General features: G+C 57.8%; 4 protein-coding genes across 4 annotated transcripts; 2 read left to right on the top strand and 2 right to left on the bottom strand.

The window, feature by feature from the left end:
* Nucleotides 1-1,031: 1,031 nt before the first annotated feature.
* On the top strand, nt 1,032-5,057 carry P152DRAFT_470493 (uncharacterized protein; the record flags this gene model as incomplete). Its single annotated transcript, XM_033680979.1, has 4 exons — nt 1,032-1,131; nt 1,187-1,242; nt 1,292-4,057; nt 4,107-5,057. The coding sequence occupies 4 exons, from the start codon at nt 1,032-1,034 to the stop codon at nt 5,055-5,057; spliced, it is 3,873 nt and encodes a 1,290-aa protein (XP_033538106.1).
* An 869-nt stretch (nt 5,058-5,926) lies between these two features.
* On the top strand, nt 5,927-7,339 carry P152DRAFT_409397 (acyltransferase-domain-containing protein; the record flags this gene model as incomplete). The annotated part of the gene is made up of 2 exons (XM_033676942.1): nt 5,927-6,808; nt 6,945-7,339. Coding segments are annotated over exons 1-2 (963 nt in total), but the record flags the coding sequence as incomplete, so codon positions are not given.
* A 709-nt stretch (nt 7,340-8,048) lies between these two features.
* On the bottom strand, nt 8,049-14,654 carry P152DRAFT_125701 (putative TBP associated factor). The gene is made up of 4 exons (XM_033673731.1): nt 14,368-14,654; nt 14,145-14,162; nt 8,527-14,037; nt 8,049-8,421 (listed from the first exon to the last, which is right to left on the bottom strand). Exons 1-4 carry the CDS (start codon nt 14,376-14,378, stop codon nt 8,100-8,102), a joined length of 5,862 nt encoding a protein of 1,953 aa, XP_033538104.1. The 5' UTR covers nt 14,379-14,654; the 3' UTR covers nt 8,049-8,099.
* A 30-nt stretch (nt 14,655-14,684) lies between these two features.
* P152DRAFT_464015 (putative AMP-binding domain protein) lies at nt 14,685-17,498 on the bottom strand (the record flags this gene model as incomplete). Its single annotated transcript, XM_033680536.1, has 4 exons — nt 14,685-14,718; nt 15,684-15,969; nt 16,035-17,319; nt 17,367-17,498. The coding sequence occupies 4 exons, from the start codon at nt 17,496-17,498 to the stop codon at nt 14,685-14,687; spliced, it is 1,737 nt and encodes a 578-aa protein (XP_033538103.1).
* Nucleotides 17,499-18,080: the final 582 nt, after the last annotated feature.

Raw genomic sequence — 18,080 nt, 5'->3', positions numbered from 1 at the left:
TTAAATGAATGGTTTAAATGAATGTTAATGCGACGTGTTTCTCATTCTTCGCATAACTGAGAGCACTCACTAATACATACAGTGGTCACTATGGGGTGGGGAATTGCGATCGCTGCTAATCATGCACCTCACCATCTCCTGGAGAAATTGGGAGAGTAATCAGCCAAGACTCAAGAGTCAGTGAGAGAGAGAGAGACAGGGGGGTGGCAAAGTTACGCGAGTCGCGTGCGCCTTCCCTTTGAGCCTCGACCCTCGAACCTCGAAAAGTCGCTCCTTCTGTTGTGTTTGGGGGAATATTACTGCGTCATTGATGAAATCTTTGTAAGCTGTATTGTATCCGATATCTTTACGGAATACTTGACTGTATATATTAGATCGCATAATTTCATATGCAACCTGATTTGACTCGCTCGCTCTCCCTCTCTACTCCCATACCTATCGATTCCGCTGATGACTGATGCCGGAAACCCGTCGGCATCGGACGGGACAACCCTTGGCATCTAGGTAACAACCGGCCCATTCTCGGACTGACGGGAAATATGGGACAGAGAGCCAGTGATAGTGACCACAGAACAAGCCAACAGGGAAAGCTACCGTAGAAATGCCTGTAGGAAACAAAACCTTGGTGCAGTAAAAAGTTCGGCCCTCTCAAAAATTTCCTTCCGCATCTCCAGCCTCGAGATTCAAGATTGTCATTATTTCTTTCCTGGTACAATTGACCTGGGACAACGACCATCGTGTCTTCTTCGATCTTTTCCTTGTATAATATAGAATTGTAAAAACCCTCCGGTTCGCTCGTCATTGGCATCGTCTATCTCTTCCTTTCCCTCCTTCGTTTTCCTATTAGATCCGCTACCGGTTGCGCTTGCCTCGTGGTCGTGACGACACTGCATACTCCAATATAAACAACATAAACATGGGTGGCAATGATTCTAACGGTGTTGGTATGTTGCGATTTTCTGTCATAGTTGGATACATCCTCCCCGAGACATTGGTATTGGAATCAATTGCATCGGAAACTAATCACCGCAATGCCTCCAGTATCACAACAGCCAGTACCCGCCGACCCTCCACCAACATACTCCGAAATGGAGGAATCTAAGGATGACGCTCACTCTGGTGTGGTGCATGGTACGAAGATCATTTGGCATGGTTCCCGTGTGATCCGTTGCTGATGTCAATCTAGACACCTTCGCATTGAAGATCAAGCTCCCGCATGAGCCTTTTGAGACCGACATCACCGTATGCTGGAGAAAACCCATATCAACAGATCGCCGCTGAACTTCTCTAGGTTGCCAAGCAAGAACAGGTCCAGGACCTCCGCCAAATCATTTCCGAACAACCATACGCCGTGCAGTATTCCTGTTTCCACCTCGAACATGACGGAAAACGTATCAACGACTTCATCGATCTCTCCGAAGTACCCGGCATTGACAATGGTTCCATCGTCGAGCTCAAGGAGGACCCATACACCGAGAAGGACGCACGACTACACACATTGCGGGTCAAGGAGTTGATAGGACTGGCTAGTGAGAAGTCGGATCTGACTCATGGCATCCAAGCTGGCGTATCACTCCTTGACAGCGTCATGTCTGCTGGCATGGAGAACTCCACTGCGATACCAGCCAGTGATGAGCAGTTCAAGGCCCATTTGAATGACACGGAACTTACCGGCTACGATTTCTCCAGCCAGGGAGACGTCCATGCCGTGCTCCGACCCGAGCAGACACCACAACCGCAGACATTGAAATCCTTGATTCTCTCCCCGTGGAGCCCACCTCCGCACTACCTCCGCGCTCAAGGCCATCTCCTCTACCTGCAACTCACGATCAACGAGGGGGAATCACTATGCATCACGTCCCACGTTTCCGGGTTTTACGTGAACAAGTCGACTGCCAACCGATTCGACCCGTGCCCACGCGCGGCACCGAAAGATTACCTTTCGCACTCCCTCCTGACCCTGCTCCTGAAGGTATCGCCGTCTTTCAAATCCACGTTCGACACCCTCCAGACCTCCAACGCGGACCGCGACCCCATCTCCCTATATCCGTTGACGCACGCCCTCCCCGCCAACCCCTGGCTGGTCCCCGCGTCAGCCGCATCGACCACGACATACCAACCGGACATCAGCCGCTCGCAAGAAGCCTACATGGTCGGCGGCGCGGACGGCAGCGAAACGCTCCGCGACTGGAACGAGGAGTTCCAATCCACGCGCGAGCTGCCGCGCGAGTCGGTCCAGGACCGCGTGTTCCGGGAGCGGTTGACCGCCAAGCTGTTTGCCGACTACAACGAGGCGGCCGTCAAAGGCGCCGTGCTGGTCGCGCGCGGGGAGCTGGCGCCGTTGAACCCGACCGAGCAGAAGGACGCGCAGATCTTCGTGTGGAACAATATCTTCTATTCGTTTGGTGCCGACGGGGTCGGAACGTTTGCGACCGAGGGTGGCGACGAGGCGGCCCGGGTGGTGGTCGGCAAGGACGTCACTGGGGTGCGTGCCGTGAATCAGCTGGATATCAATGGGCTTTTCACCGCCGGGACCGTCGTGGTAGACTACCTCGGGAAGCGGATCGTAGGCCAAAGCATTGTCCCAGGCATCTTCAAGCAGCGTGAGCCGGAGGAGAACAACATCGATTATGGTGGCGTCGAGGGCAAAGATGTCGTTGCCAGGAACGAGGCATTCGAGCCGCTGTTCCGCCAGCTGTCCAAGCAGATGTTCGTCAAGGCGCACCCGGTATGGGACAAGAAAGGCAAGCGGCACGATCTAGAAGCTAGCATCGAGACGAAAGGCGTCCTCGGGACGGACGGACGCAAGTACGTGTTGGATCTGTACCGCATCACGCCTCTGGATATGTGCTGGCTCGAACGCCATTGGGAAGAGAACCAGTTGGATGAGGACAGTACGCCCAAGCCGAAAGCGAAGGGCAAGAACTACCCCCACCGAGTCGCGGCTTTGAGAGCCGAATTGGTGGAATCCTACATTAAACACAAGGTCCTTCCCGAGAAGAAGCCGGAGGTCCCCGCTGTGAAAGAAACGAATGGTGCGGAAGCTGCTTCGGCGGAAACCAAGAATGACGCCAAAGCGGATCAGGAATCCACCAAGTCAGAAAGCGACACACTCGATGAAGAGAAACCGGCCGAAAACGAGGAGTCGGCAGAGAAAAAGGAGGAGGCCGAAGGCGAGGCGAAGGCGCATGCTTCGGAGGAGATGATCTCGAAGCACTTTCTCAACCCCGATGTCTTCAGCGGCCAGGAACCGCGAACTGATGCGGAGAAGGAAGAGATGGCGGAGGACGAAGCCCGACTGCGGGAGGCGTGCAAGTTCTTGGTCGACAACGTCATCCCTCGCCTGGTCTCCGACTACAGCACCGTCGACGCCGGTTTCCCAATGGACGGCCTCTCGCTAACCGCGCTCCTCCACCGCCGCGGCATTAACATGCGCTACCTCGGCCACGTCACGCGGCTGACCGGCGTCGCCATGAAAGACGGCGCTCCGCGTCTCATGGTCCTGTACCAGCTCTGCCGCCAGGAGATGGTGACGCGCGCGTTCAAGCACGTCGCCGCGAAGAAGATGCGGAACCTCCCCGCCGTGTTCGGGCCCGCGTGCATGGCGCACCTGCTCAACTGCCTACTGGGCGCCGAGGTGAACGCCCAGCCCGTCCCCGAGGCGAATGCGGAGGTTAAGAAGATGTTCAGCGATGCGGACTTCTCATTCGAGGCGACCACGCCGGAATCGCTGCTCACAGAGCTCGAGCAGGAGATCGAGATGCGCTTCAAGTATAACTGGAGCGGACCAATCATCGCGAAGACGCCGTTCTCGCAGCTCCGAGAGATTGCGCTGACGCTGGGTCTGCAGCTGGAAGCGAAGGAATACATTTTCAGGCGAGAGGGGATGTCCAAGGAGGTTTGCGAGCCGTCGAGCGCTAGTACTGGTGGCAAGAAGAAGAAGAAGAACCAGGACAATACTGCGGCAAGCTGCATCGTGCCAGCAAAGGTGGTGCAGACGTTCCATGCGGAGAACGTGTTGAACTTTGTGCCGGTCGTCAAGGAGGCATCTCCAAGGGTAAGTACATTCCACTTTTCATGACGATCATCGATATTAACGAAAACAGTCTGCGCTCGCCGAGGAAGCCTTCGCAGGCGGCCAGATGTCCCTTAGCACCGGGCAAAAGCAACTCGGTCTCGAGCTCATCTACGAGTCCCTCTCCCTGTACGAGCAGATCTACGGGATCCTCCACCCGGAATGCTCCCGCATCTATATTAACCTGTCGAGTCTCCTGGGCAACATCGGCGACAAGGACGCCGCGCTGGAGCTCTCCCGCAAAGCGGTCATCATTGCCGAACGCACCCTCGGCGTCGATAGCGTCGAGACCCTGCAAGCGTATCTCAACTACGCCATCCACGAGCACAGCGCCGGCAACGGTGCCAAAGGCGTCCGCCTCATCCTTCATGCGCTCGAGCTCTGGAAGGTTATCCACGGCCTCGACCACCCCGACGCCATCACGGCCATCACCAACCTCGCCGTCATGGCCGGCAACCAGGAGCACTACCCGGCGTCGATCGCATGGCTACACCAGGCGCTCCACTTCTCCAGCCTCTACTTCACCGACCAATCCATCAGCAGTGCCGCGCTGACCTATCAGCTCGCGCACAACCTCGCCCTCCAGGGCAACACGCACGCCGCCGTCAACAAGATGCGCGACGCGCGCCACGTCTTTGAGAACGTCTGCGGGAAGGACGACACCCGCACCAAGGAGGCGCAGCACTACCTCGAGTTCTTCACCGCCAACGCCGTCAAGAGCGCGCGCGCCGTCAAGATGCTACAAGGGGCCGGGCTCCGCTCCCTCCCGATGCTGACTGCGCGGCAGCGCGGGGTGGGGGTCAACTCGGCGGCGGCAGGGCCCGGGGAAGCGGGGCCGTCGACGGAGGGGGTGGCGGGGTCATCGTTGGGGAATCGGACGATCGATGAGCTGGTGAAGTATATTGAGGGGGATTCGAAGAAGACGGGGAAGAAGGGGGGGCGAGGGCGGGGGAATCCGAAGGCGAGAGGGGGGAAGAGGTGAGAGGTAGAACGACGAGGGTTCTGAATGTCGTATCTTTTCTTTTCGATTGGTGGTCGCGTTGTTTCTTCCTCACTTGTTCCATCCGTCTTGTTCCTCTCTCCCTGTACAATATTCTGTGGTCTCCTTCCGCTCCGTATGGTTGCTTTCACGAGTCTCTCCCATCCCGGGCGTTGCATCTCTGGTTCCCGAATGAACGGACAGCATTCAGCATCGGCGCAATTGGATCCAGTCCCCCTTTGGACGGATATCTTTCTTCTTGTTTTCAACCGCACACTGTACAACAACGGGGAACATCTTTCCACACTCACCACTCTTATTATTATCTCGGTCTACAGGGCATGGAAAAGGACCCTGTTCATATATATATACCTGCCATAGCGCAGATAGTTGCGTTTCTACTTTTTTGTATTATTGGTTGTACTTATACTCTCAAAAGCATCCCGACTTCGTTGGCGGACTGGGGTTGGTTGGACAGACCCGGAATCCTTTCTTTAACAGTATTATATATAACTTAGATGGTACGTGTATTAGTACGGAATAGAGTCGAGATCTCTCTTCTAGTTTCTGGATCCCTTGGATGGTATCATACGCATCTTGATCTTGATTCTCTGGACAAAACTGATGATCTGGGAATGTGGCATGCACGTGACATGGTTGTGGAGTGCAAATCCCTCCTCTGTGATTGATGGAAATAGTTCCATGGGGTCATCTGATATTTGCACATGATGATTGGCGGCTGATCACTCCTTTCAGCCTTAGGGCCTCAGGCATCAATGACTTCACCCCGCCAAATTCGTCTTCATGTGAAACTCTCCACTCTCCATAGCCCATTTACTCCTCCGCTCCCGTTCCACCACCAACCCCCCAGCATCACCGCGGTTTTTTTTTTACATGTAACTTCTCATCTTGTCTCTTCTCTCTCCATGAGTTGACCCGTCTCGTTCTCTCCGCGAGGAATCCAGTCAACGAGAGAAGTCACTCCCCTTTATTGATTGCTCCGTCGATGGTTGTAGGCCCGGACGCCGATCCATTGACACCATCGCTACACAGCATACTCCGAACTGACGCTTTTGGAACCGCTCCCCGAACTTCGGAGTACGCCCTCGATCCCACTCCATAAACCCCTTCTGAGGCCCTCCTCCTCCTCTTCCTTCTCCTCCACCCTCCATATCCACCCCTCACCATGGCCAACCTCCTCGCCCCCCTTGTCGTCTTCCTCACCCTCTCCCTCCTCATCATCGCCCTCCTCCACCTCCTCTCCTTCATCACCAACGCCATGTCCCGCCGCCTCGACCCTTCCCCCTCACCCACTCATTCCAACGGCTCCCTCTCCAAACGCCCCTCCCCCGAACTCCCCCCCATCGTCCACTCCGACCCCTTCAAATTCTACGCCGGCCTCCTCACCTCCCTCCTCCTCCTCATCGTCGCTGCCTCCTACGGCGCCATCTCCTCCATCCTCCTCCGTCTCTTCGGCCTCGGCGGCCTGTCGCAATGGACGACCGCCCGCGCGTTCAAGTGGATGATGGGGCTGAGCACGGGGATCTGGTTCGAGGTGCTGAATGCGAACGGAGGGAAAGAGGTGCGGGAGGATGGGAAGGGAGACGACTGGCTGAACGGGACGCGGCCGGCGGTGTTTTTGGGGAACCATCAGTCGGAGCTGGATATCTTGATGCTGGGGGCTATGTTTCCGAAGTATTGCAGCGTCACCAGCAAGCGGAGTTTGATGTGGTATCCGTTTTTGGGATGGTTTAGTGAGTTCTTCTCCCCTCTTCCCTTTGGCGCAAGTCCAGTTGAGCCTTTGATTATAATTGCCCGTTCACTTCTCTTTGATCCCACTCGAAAACCACCCGACGCTCTGGATGACCCCACGCTAACCCCCTTACCCAGTGGCCCTCTCCAAAACCGTCTTCATCGACCGCGCCAACCGCCAATCCGCCATCGCCGCCTTCGATGGCGCCGCCCACACGATGCGCGTGCACCGCCAATCCGTCTTCATCTTCCCCGAAGGCACACGCTCGTACCCAGACCACGCGATGCTGCTCCCTTTCAAAAAGGGCGCCTTCCACCTTGCCGTGCAGGCGCAGGTGCCCATCGTCCCCGTCGCGGTGGCGAACTACGCGAACGTCGTGGACGTGCGGCGGCAGATCTTCCGCGCGGGGAGGATTCCTGTGCGGGTGATGGAGCCGGTGGAGACGAGGGGGTTGGGGCAGGAGGATGTGGGGGCGTTGATGGAGAGGGTGAGAGAGGGGATGTTGAGAGAGATTGAGGAGTTGACGCGGTTGGGGGAGCGGTGGAATGGGCGGGTAGAGAGGGAGGTGGTGAGTGAGAAGGTGATGAATGGGCGGAATGGGAATGTGAAGTCGACGGGGATGAGCATGCGATAGGATGGGGAGGATTCACGTGTCGAGTGAGGATCGATGTCCGCATTTCTTGGTGTCCTGTGTTTGGGAATTGGGATCTGCTAGACGAGGATGATATATCTTGGCCATGTTTTCTTTGCTGTCAGTCGGGATTGATACCATCTGCATCTGCATAGACGCCGGACGGGACACGATGGATGCCTTTTTTTCAATCCGCGCCGGGGAACAGGGATCGCTGAGCCTTCATGTTGGGCCACTGTTTCTCACGGATCGAGAGAGAACAAACCGAGAAGCATTGGAATGTGTATTGTACAGCGCCAATTGCATCTCACGAACGAGAATGAAGAGACGTGGTTTTTCCACCCATCTCACCAACGCCGGGTTAAGATGTTTCGCTAATCGATGCTACAAACCGAGAAAGGGTGCGCCGTCGTTTCCGCAGGCGAAGAATGCGCGTCGATGCGACGTCTTGATATCCCCATGTCCGCCCTGGACGAGACTCCAAAATGCCAGGCTCCGCAGCCGTCCATCCAAGTCGACCCTATATGGATCGACCATGAGTCACCGAGTTCTCTACTAATGAATCCTACCCCAACCCCCAAACCCTTCGCGCATCCGTGATGTCTGTCCTATCGTACAAAACCCATCATGACGTGTCATGAGCCGTGACCCACCCACCATCTCAGCCCTTCATACTCGCCAAGAACGAATTGATATCGTACTCCTCCTCATACTGTCGCTCGTCCCACAGATCTCCCAACTCGTCCAGGTACCCGCGCTTCCCATCCTTCCGCACCTCGCCCGTCGCGTCAACTGCGTCTTCCTCCGTGATTCCGGGGGGTCCGTTGTCGCCGTTTTCGGGCCCCGGGAGCGCCGGCGCCGCATCGCCGGAGCTAGAGGAGACGTTGAAGAGGTCGAGGATCTGGTCGGTTTCCATGGTGGCGAGGCCGGCGTTTTGTTGGTTGACAACGGTGGAGGCGACGTCGATTTTGAAGCGTTGGAGGCTTTGGGATATATGTTAGTCGGACGGATCTTTGATACGAAAAGAAAGCGAAAATAAGAGAAGAGGGGAATTGAAGGGGAAATCAGGAAAGGAAGAAAAAACATACTTCAAAATCTTCTCCTCCAACGTTCCCCGCGTCACGATCCGATACACATTCACCACCTTCTTCTGCCCAATCCGATGCGCCCGATCCATTGCCTGCAGATCCTTCTGCGGGTTCCAATCGTGCTCCACGAAGATGACCGTATCGGCACCCGTCAGGTTCAGCCCCAGCCCGCCCACCGCCGTCGTCAGCAGCAGCACGTCGTAGCTGGGGTCGCCGTTGAACTTGTTCACGATGTCCTGGCGGCGCGACGACTCCACGCTACCGTCCAGCCGCATGTAGGTGACGGAGGGGAGAAGCTTTGCGAGCACCTCGTTCTGCACCATGTCGAGCATTTCTTTCATCTGGCAGAAGATCAAGGCGCGGTGCTGCGAGACGGCGTCGCCGCCGCTGATGAGCAGGTCGCCGTTCGCGCCGTTAGCGGCGTGGTTGGCGCCATTGGGGGCGGCGTCGGACGCGCCGATGCCGCAGTCGACGAGGAGGTCACGCAGTGCAGTGAGCTTGGGGGCGTGCACGGGGTCGCGGAGGGAGGTGCCGTGCTTGGCGAGGTAGCCTTGGGTGGCGGCGTAGGCCTTGTGCTTCTCGGTCATGACGAAGGCCGGGGAGTTGCAGAGCTTGCGCATGTACTGGAGGGCCTGGAAGATGTGTTGCTTGGCGTCCTTGTCGGCGCGGCCGGCGCTCTCGGTGAGGGCACGGCTCTCCTTCTTGGAGAAGTCCTCGAAGAGCTTCCGCTGCAGGTCGGAGAGGTCGCAGTAGTAGTTTTGGAGGATCTTGGGGGGAAGGTCGTTGAGGACTTCTTCTTTGAGGCGCCGGAGGAGGAACGGGAGGACTTGCTTGTGGAGCGCCTCGATGGCGAGCGCGCCGGCTTCTTGTTCTTTCGAGGAGGATTTGGCGAACCGGGACGCCGCGATGGGCTTGGCGAAGCGATCCTGGAACACCTTCTCGGTGCCGAGGAACCCTGGCATGAGGAAGTCGAAGAGCGACCACAGTTCCAGCACGTTGTTCTGGATCGGCGTGCCGGAGAGGATGAGCCTATGGTTGCTTAGCAGGCTCTTCACCGCCAACGTCGTCTTCGCGCGCGGGTTCTTGATCAAATGCCCTTCGTCCAGCACGCAATAGTTCCAGTTCATCGGCGCCAGGATCTCGCTGTCGTTCCGGCAGATGTCGTAGGATGTGATCACGATGTCCACGCCCTTCAGCTGGGCGCGCACCTTTGCCCGCTCCGCCGGCGGCCCCACATACGCCACGCTCGTCAAGAACGGCGCGTAAGTCCGGATCTCCTGCTGCCAATGCCCTGACAACGTCGGCGGACAGACGATCAAGCTCGGCAACCGGCGCACGTCCGAGCTCCCTGTCTTCTCGAACTCCTGCGCGCGCAGATGATGATCGCTCGCGACGATGCACAGCGTCTGCAGCGTCTTCCCTAGGCCCATGTCGTCGCACAGGATGCCGTGCAGATGATATCGGTTCAAAAACGCCAGCCAATTGACGCCCTCCTGCTGATAGCTGCGCAGCTCCGCCTTGATGGCGACGGGGATCTCGAAAGGCTCCACCTTCTTTGCATCCAGCATCTGCGCCATGAACTTCCGCTCGCGCTCCCGGCCCTTCAGCAACTCCTCACTCAGTCCGGGCGGATCGGGAATGCCGGCCTCCAGCGGCACGAGTTTGACGAGGTGCGCGAACGTCGTCGTCGCGATCAGCCGCACGTCGTTGTCCGAATCGCTCATGCGGCCCAGCACCGGCACGATCAGGAAGATCACGTACGGCAGGATCCCGTCCTCCATGACGTGGATCAGATGGTACACACACTCAATCGCCCCCTGCCGACAATGCACGTCCAACGCGTTGTTCAAGCACGGCAACACCTCCTCCACCAGCGTCGTGATCCCGTCCACCGTCATCACGCTGCAGATCGTCGCGAAGCACTTCGCCGCCGCGTACCGCAGCACCGCGAGGTTGCATTGCAGCGCGCGCGACAGGAGCGGGAACAGCGCCTTCACGAACGCGAGGTTCGCGGCGTCGAATTTCGGGACGAGCGCACGCAGCGTCGAGAGGCCGTCGACGACCTCCTGCCCGAACGTGCTGTCATCGCTGAATATCTCCCCTGGCAGCTCCACCTCGCCAAACGCGCGACGCACCGGGTCTTCGATCAGCGACCGCAGCACGGGGAGCTTGTCGAACAGATCCGCGCCGAACATGACGACCAATTGCTCCAGGGCCTCCTTCGCGCCACGACGGGTGATCTTTGCTGCCTTCGCCTCGCGCTCGAACCGCGCGGCGTCCGGATGGTCGCGGATGTCTTCTTCCTTCCGCAGGCTCAGAATTCCTGCGCCGACACCCTTGTTCGGGAGGAACTCGGGCGTCTCCGCGGTCTCCATGCACGCGAACTTGACGAGGTTGCCCACCACCTTCTCCACGATCGCCCGCTTGCCCGTCGCACCGACCTGCTGCACCAGCCGCGCCACCGCGCCCGCGCTCCGTCGCTGCAGCTCGCCGTTCTCCTCCCGTTTGACACTGTCCATCAGCGCTTTAATCGTCAACGACGGCCGCTTCGGCAACAAGCTCGCCGCCACGAGGGCAGCGGCGGCCGCTGATCGGATGCGTACGTCGCGTTGCTCCTTGACCGCTTTGGCTTCGTCGATTGCCTTCAACGCGTCCTGACGGGCGTCGTCGAGCAGCTTGGCCGCGCCGACGCGCTGCGCGGGGGTCAGAGCTTTTTTCAAGCGGTCGAAGTCCGGGCCGACGATCTTCTCGGCGTCATGGATGCCGAAGGCGAATTGGGCGTGGGCGTTCTCGTCGCCCTTGACGACGGGGGGAATGATGGCGAGCTTGGCGGGGGGGACGTGCGCGTTGTCGCGGAAGGTGTTAGTGAGGTTCTGGCATTGGGCGCGGACGATGTGGAGGTAGGAGGTTAGGTCGGCGTAGTGGGGTGAGAGTTCGGAATCGACGAGGTGGAGGAGAGGGGTGTGGAGGGTCGGGAGGAGTGGATCCTCTTCGGTAAATGACGTGGAAGCGGTGGTGAGAGCGCGGGAGTATTCTTCGATGAGAATGCTTGCGGTGAGTTGGGTCGAGGAGTGCAGAGAATTCAGACGCGGAAGAATGTTGGGGACAAAGACATCCGCCCGCGATGACGACGGCCACAGAGCCATAGCGAGGCCCATGGCGGTTGATGAATAGATCTTCGAGCGAACGAGAACATCGACGCCCACAAGGTCGACATCGCCAGACATCATATGTCCATCCACATTGTGCGAGCTGGAAACCGACGTGTCCCTTTCCATGCTTTTCTTGTCGGATCGCCTTCGCTTCTTTGGCGGCTCCATGGGCATTCCAGGAGGGTACTTGTGCCCAGCATCCAGATTGGCCGGCAACGAATACGTCTGGCCCGATGGCCGAAGGAACAACGACGGATTCATCGGGATGGGATGTCTCGACACGCCGACGGGGGTGGTCGTCAACGTGACCAACGGCTCCACGTGCGACCGGAACTCCTCCGCGAAATACGCTCTCCCCTCCTCATCTCCCACAATTGTATCCAACAGCTTCCGCCACACCTGCAAGCTCAGCCGCAACACCGGCTCGTTCTTCTCAACCAGCAGGTTCTGGAACACGAGTCGGAGTGCCTTTCCATTAATCCATCCTTTCCCCACCTCGCCGTCGCCGCCCTCGTCGACTTCTAGGAACGTCATCAACGCTCTCAACACGGCCGATCGTACGCTCGTGATTGTATGCCGTAGGAACGGATACAGCCGGGGCACCAGCTGCGCGAACGCCTGGGTGGGGTCCCGCGCCGCGTTCTGCCGCATTGCCGCCAGCACCTCCGGGAAGCTACAAAGCTTTGCGAGCAGATCCATCACCGATCCGGTACTGGCGCTGAGGTCATCGCTCAGATTCGACAGGCAGTCCCACACGATCTGAATCAGCTCATCCAGCGCGGTGGCGCGCAGCTGCACGATTTCCTTCGCGACCGGAATGAGCGTCGCGGCAGAGACGGCGCGCACGTCGTCGTCGCCATCACCTAGGCCTTTCATGACGGTCGACAGCACCCCGTCGAGAAGCTCGGGTTCCTGGAAGAGGAGGTCGGCACGCACCGCCACCAGGTATCGCATGCCAAGCATCCCCCCGTGACACGGCTGCCACGCGCGCTCGGACCACTCCGACTCCTTCCCGTCGCGGGCGTCGTGTTCATCCTCCGCGACCACGAGGCGGCGGAGCACGCGGTACACCTTCTTGACCTCGTCGGCGGGGAGGTACTGCAGCAGGGCGCCAAGGCATTGGCCGGCCGTCTCGCGGACCGGCACCACGACATTGTCTGATACGTAATCCCCAAAGCGGTCGAGCATGAAGACGGCACAGAGCCGACACGCCAGGTCGTCTAACCAGCGCTTGTTAAGGAGATCGTTCTGTTTCCGCGAGTGACATCGTTTTCGGCCGGCGCCGCCCCCTTGCACGCGGACGACTTCGCGGAGGCCCATGGCGGCGCCGTGGCGGACTTCCCAGTTGGGGTCGAAGAGATCGACGGTGAGAAGCTCGCAGAGACGGTCGTATGGCCATTCGGATTCGAGGCCGGTGGTTTCGTCGGCGATGGGTTGCAGTGCGGAGTGTTCTTCGGTGGGGACGCCTTTGAATTCCTTGACGAGTTTGGAATCGTCATCGCGCTGTTGGCCGCGGTCAAGGGAGAAGTAGTCGGAGTGACCGGTTTTCTCGTCGGATGCGTCGGAGTCCGTCTTGATTGGGAAGGGATGGGTAGACGTGGGGGTTGGGTCGGCGACGCTGCCACGACGAGGACCCGAGGCGTTCAGGTCGATGATGCGGACTTTATTGCCCTGGGCTTTGAAGTCGCGCTTGTTCTTGCGTTTGAGCATGTTGAGTTGGCGTTTGCTGAGGCCTGTTTCATCGGATGGGGTTTGAGGATCCCCAGGCGTGGTAGCGGTGGCGGAATTCACGCTCACGTTGGAGATGGAGGAAAGGTTGGTATCGAGTCTAGGTGTGGGAAGTTTGAAGTCAATCTCGCTGACCAACTCTTCTTCCATGTACTGGCCACCAAGCCCGAGGCGTGCAGTGAGGCTTCTTTTCTGGTGGGCAAGTCGATCGGCCGGATCCATGGCTGCCATTTTATAGTCATACTCCTTACCAGCACTGCTCAAGAGCGGCTTGCCTTTCCGGAGGATGGCAATGACATCCAGGGAATCGAGGTCCAGTTGGTCCTCGTTTGGCGTAAGAGCGCCATTCCGTTCAGGGGACTCTTCTTTCTTGACGTGACCGTTCGACGCGCCGTTCTCTTCCTTCTTGGCAGGAGGATCATCCTCGTTCGGGTCGAACTTGTCGGCGTTATCAACGATCCCGCCAATTGCTTTGGCGGCGGCAATACGAGTGTCCCATGACTTGGAGCGGAGGTAGGGGATGATGCGGGTGAGGAGGTTGAAGAGCTCGTCCGGATGTTGTTTCTGGACATCGGCAAGCTGTTGGGCAGCGGTATTACGGATGAGCTGGGTACTTCCAGATTCCAGCAGTCTAGAGGTTCCATTTAGTTAGATTCAATCTCTCATGCCTCCATTTTCGGTCCATCTCATGCATTGCAGACCGACATTGATTTATAGTCAAGAACGAAGGTTACTCACGTGACCAAGCGGTCCAGCCTATTCCGAGGTTAGCGTCAGTTCTGATTGGCGGATGGATGACACCCGTTGAGAGTTTGGGTCAGCAGCTGGCGCACAGGTACCACCCAACCGCACACGCTAGCCGGGGGGCAGGTGGGGGGTACGTGGGCCATATGTCCGCCGTTATTCGGGGGCTGATTGGGGACTGATGGGCGGACTAATCGGGGCAAAGGGGCTTGCTTACCTGGAAGCCATTCTGTGCTGTCTCACTTCTCACTCACTTCTCACTTTCTCAACAGACGATGAAATGAGCGAATCGATTCATATTCTCACTTCGGGTCCTTCTGACCAGTGATGCAAGAGGATTGAATGTAAGAAAAACGATCAAGTATGAAATTGTCACGTTTCAACGGTCAGCCGCTTGAAACCAATAACGTGACTTGACGAATGGCGTGTGGTGGATGAAGGCTAGAAAAAGACACGTGACTTCGAAGTTGGAATGGAACCAACTTTTTCATTCGGGAGCTTCGGTCGTCGCAAAACGCGCAGCTCCCGGTCTTATTACTTATACGCGAAACGGGAGGGGGGTGATACGCTAGTCTGCTTCAGGTCTAGAGCGTGGCTTCCCCCTGTCTATCCGTCATTGCGTCTCTCTCGCGTTGTTTTTTTCTTTTTTTCTGGTGGGAGCTGTGGATCGGGATCAATCGTGAACGCGAACTAAAGGAAACATCATTTCATTATCATCATCGTTTCTATCCATCCATCATATATAGTGTGCTTTCTTGATGCTCCTGACAAACTGCCAACAGGACCCCTATTCACTATCATGATTCATGTCCATAGCGATGGTATGATGCCTACAGCCTAGCTGCTTCCATGTCTGTACTACACATGCAACAGCAACGGTTTGGACAGGGGAAGCTGTCAAGCCGATCACCATGCACCGCTCGCCAATAGTCGCGACAGAGTACAAAGGGGACAGAGGGCAGCTGGGACGCTGACATGTAGGATGAAGCTCCCACTGCATAATGCTCCTGATATTTGCATCAGCATCGGCACTTCTGCAACCGTCGGGCTGGCTGATCATTCCGCTGCAGTTTGTGGTTTCTTCCTGCCATAGGGCAGACCGGCTGAGGTAAACTGACCCAACTCAAAGGACCAAAGAAAGACAAGAAACCGGGATACATAATTAAGGCTGTGCCGCGATTCGCTTGTCAGGCCTTCCACCTCCAAACAGATTTTAAGTGAGGAAGGGAGCCGTCAATGGAATGACTGGTGAAATACGAAAAGCCTCATAAATTAATGGTCCTAACTTACCAAAAGTTTGCATGACAGGTTGGATACCTGCACCGGGATCTGAAGCTGCAACACCATGGGATATCAATGGTTGTTGGTATATCGCTAACTAGTTATGCATCAATATTTACACCCAAATCTCGAAAAATCCAGGCTCAATCAAACTCCAAGCTCGAACTGGACCGAATCCGCCCCCTTCTCCCTCCAACCCACCATGATATATCTCCTCAACCCGCCCTCCACCCCTTCCCCCCCTTCGCCCACTCCCTCAACACATTCTTCCTCACCTTCCCCGTCTCCGTCTTCGGCAGCTCCGCCACGATCTGCACCTCGCGCGGCACCATGAACTTGCTAATGCTGCTCTTGTGCTTCGCCCACGCCACGATGTCCTCGCCCGTGATCTTCCCCGTGCGGTTGTCCTTGATCGTCACGAACGCCTTCGGTCGCTCGCCCCACTGCGCGTCCGGGACGGCGGCGACGCCGGCTTCGAGGATGTCGGGGTGCGTGGCGAGCATTGCTTCGACGGCAACGGAGGAGATGTTTTCGCCGCCTGGAGGGGACAGAGGTTAGCAACAGTTACCAGAAAACGTCGGGAAGAAAGGAAAATAGACATACCCGAGATGATGATATCCTTCGCCCGATCCAAAATCTGAATGCTCCCATCCTCATGCACCACCGCCAAATCCCCCGAATGCAACACCCCCCCCTCAAACAACCTCCTTGTCGCCTCCACATCCTTATAGTAACCTCTCGCACAAATATTCCCTGTAAACACAATCTCCCCAATCTCCTTCCCATCCCTCCTCACATCCACCACCTTGCTCCCCTCCACCCACCCCTCCTCTCCCGTCCTCACCACCCGCACCGGCGCGCTCGTCACAAACCCATGCCCCTGTCGCGCCATCCGCTTATACCGCTCTTCCTCCCCCACCACCTCCCACACCGGCATATGGTACCCCTTCGTGATCGGGCCGTACGTCTCCGTCAGCCCGTACACGTGCACCGGCTGCAGGTTCAGCGCCGTCATCGTGCGGAACAGGTGCGCCGTGGGAGGGGACGCCGCCACCGTCACCCGGCACGGCTGCTCCAGGCGCGCGGCTGCGGGGTTGGCGCATAGCAGCGTGTTCACCGTCGGCGCGGCGTTGAAGTGCGTGATCCCCTCGGTCTTCAATAACTCCCAGATCGCGGGGTAGTCGATCTTCCGGAGGCAGTAGTGCGTGCCGCGCACCGCGGTGATGGCCCAGGGGAAGGTCCAGCCGGTGGCGTGGAACAGCGGGAGCGTCCAGAGGTAGCGACACCGGTCCTGGTGGTAGTTCAGCCCGCTCTCGATGACGTTGGCGACGGCAGCGAGGTAGCAGCCGCGGTGCGTGTATTCCACGCCCTTAGGCTTCGCTGTCGTGCCGCTGGTGTACGCCAGCGCGATCAGGTCCTCTTCGTGCGCCGCCTGCGCGGATAACCCGTCCCAGCCCTTATTCCCGTGCGCCGCGTCATATTCCAGTCCCTCGCGCACGCACGCATCGAACTCCCCGCTGCCCGGCCCCTCCGTCGCGTCTGTATCCGTGTCCACAATTACCCGCACGCGCGGCCACCGCTCCCGAAACCCCTCCAACAACCCCTCGAACTCCGCATCGACGATAATGCAATCCACGCCAGAATGCTCAAAGATGTAGGTGATGTCCTCGGGCTTCAGGCGGTAGTTGACGCCGACGGAGACTGCGGAGGCAGCGGCGATGGCGAAGAGGGATTCGAGGAAGGCGGGGGTGTTGGGGGCGAGGATGCCGATGCGGCGGAGGGCATGAGCGCGGAGGAAGTGGGCGAGGCCGCGGGCGCGGGTGGAGAATTGTGCGTAGGTGCGGTGGAGGGTGGCGCCGTTGGCGGTGCGGTGGTGGATGGCTATGGCCTAGATGGGTCAGTGGAGGTTTATGAGAGGGGGAGAGGGAGAGTTACATCTGGTTCGATGGCGGCGGCGCGGGGGAGGAAGGAAGTTGGGGAGAGAGTGTGGAAGTTAGGGGGTCGCGGGGAGGGGGTAGGTGGCAGGTGTGATGCGATGTTGGAGAGCCGGGAGAGTGGACCAGACATGGTGGAGGGCGGTTTGGAAGGATGAGATAGATTGCGGGGGGAGAGCAGCACTGCAGATTAAAACCTCAGATCCTCCAAGCTGAGGACAAGGGATGATAATACTTATATACGGTTGAGGAATGTGAGGTCGCTCCGGCTATTTCGTTGCTCGTAGTGGGACTAACGGACAGCACCTCCGAGTCCACACTCTCCTCCTTACTACCATAGTCCGCAGTTACGGGACCTTCGGGGTTCGGGCCATCTGATCATGGTCAATTGTCAACGCGCTTCCTCCACTTTGGGGTTGGCTGGCGAGGAATTGCGGGTTAGGGCCTTATGGAGAACCCCAGTGCTAGCCGTTGTCTCGGCCGGACGACGGGAATAGTGAAGAATGCTGAGGTGGGTTGACTGCCGTGCGAGCCCCCGGGCGAATTTCGTCTTAAAGTCGGACTCAGCCATTGTGGGTGCTGTCGATGTCTCCCTTGCCACAAGTTCGCGATATTGTTGTGGGGAGGGATTTCTGTACCCTTTGAGATACAGTTGATAATATCGATGGATTGATACATAAACAGTTGTGGAAATTCCTGGTTGCGACTGCGGCGA

The sequence above is a fragment of the Eremomyces bilateralis genome, assembly GCF_010015585.1.
Source record: "Eremomyces bilateralis CBS 781.70 unplaced genomic scaffold P152scaffold_2, whole genome shotgun sequence".
Lineage (NCBI taxonomy): Eukaryota > Fungi > Ascomycota > Dothideomycetes > Eremomycetales > Eremomycetaceae > Eremomyces > Eremomyces bilateralis.
This window is presented reverse-complemented; position numbering and strand designations above follow the sequence as displayed.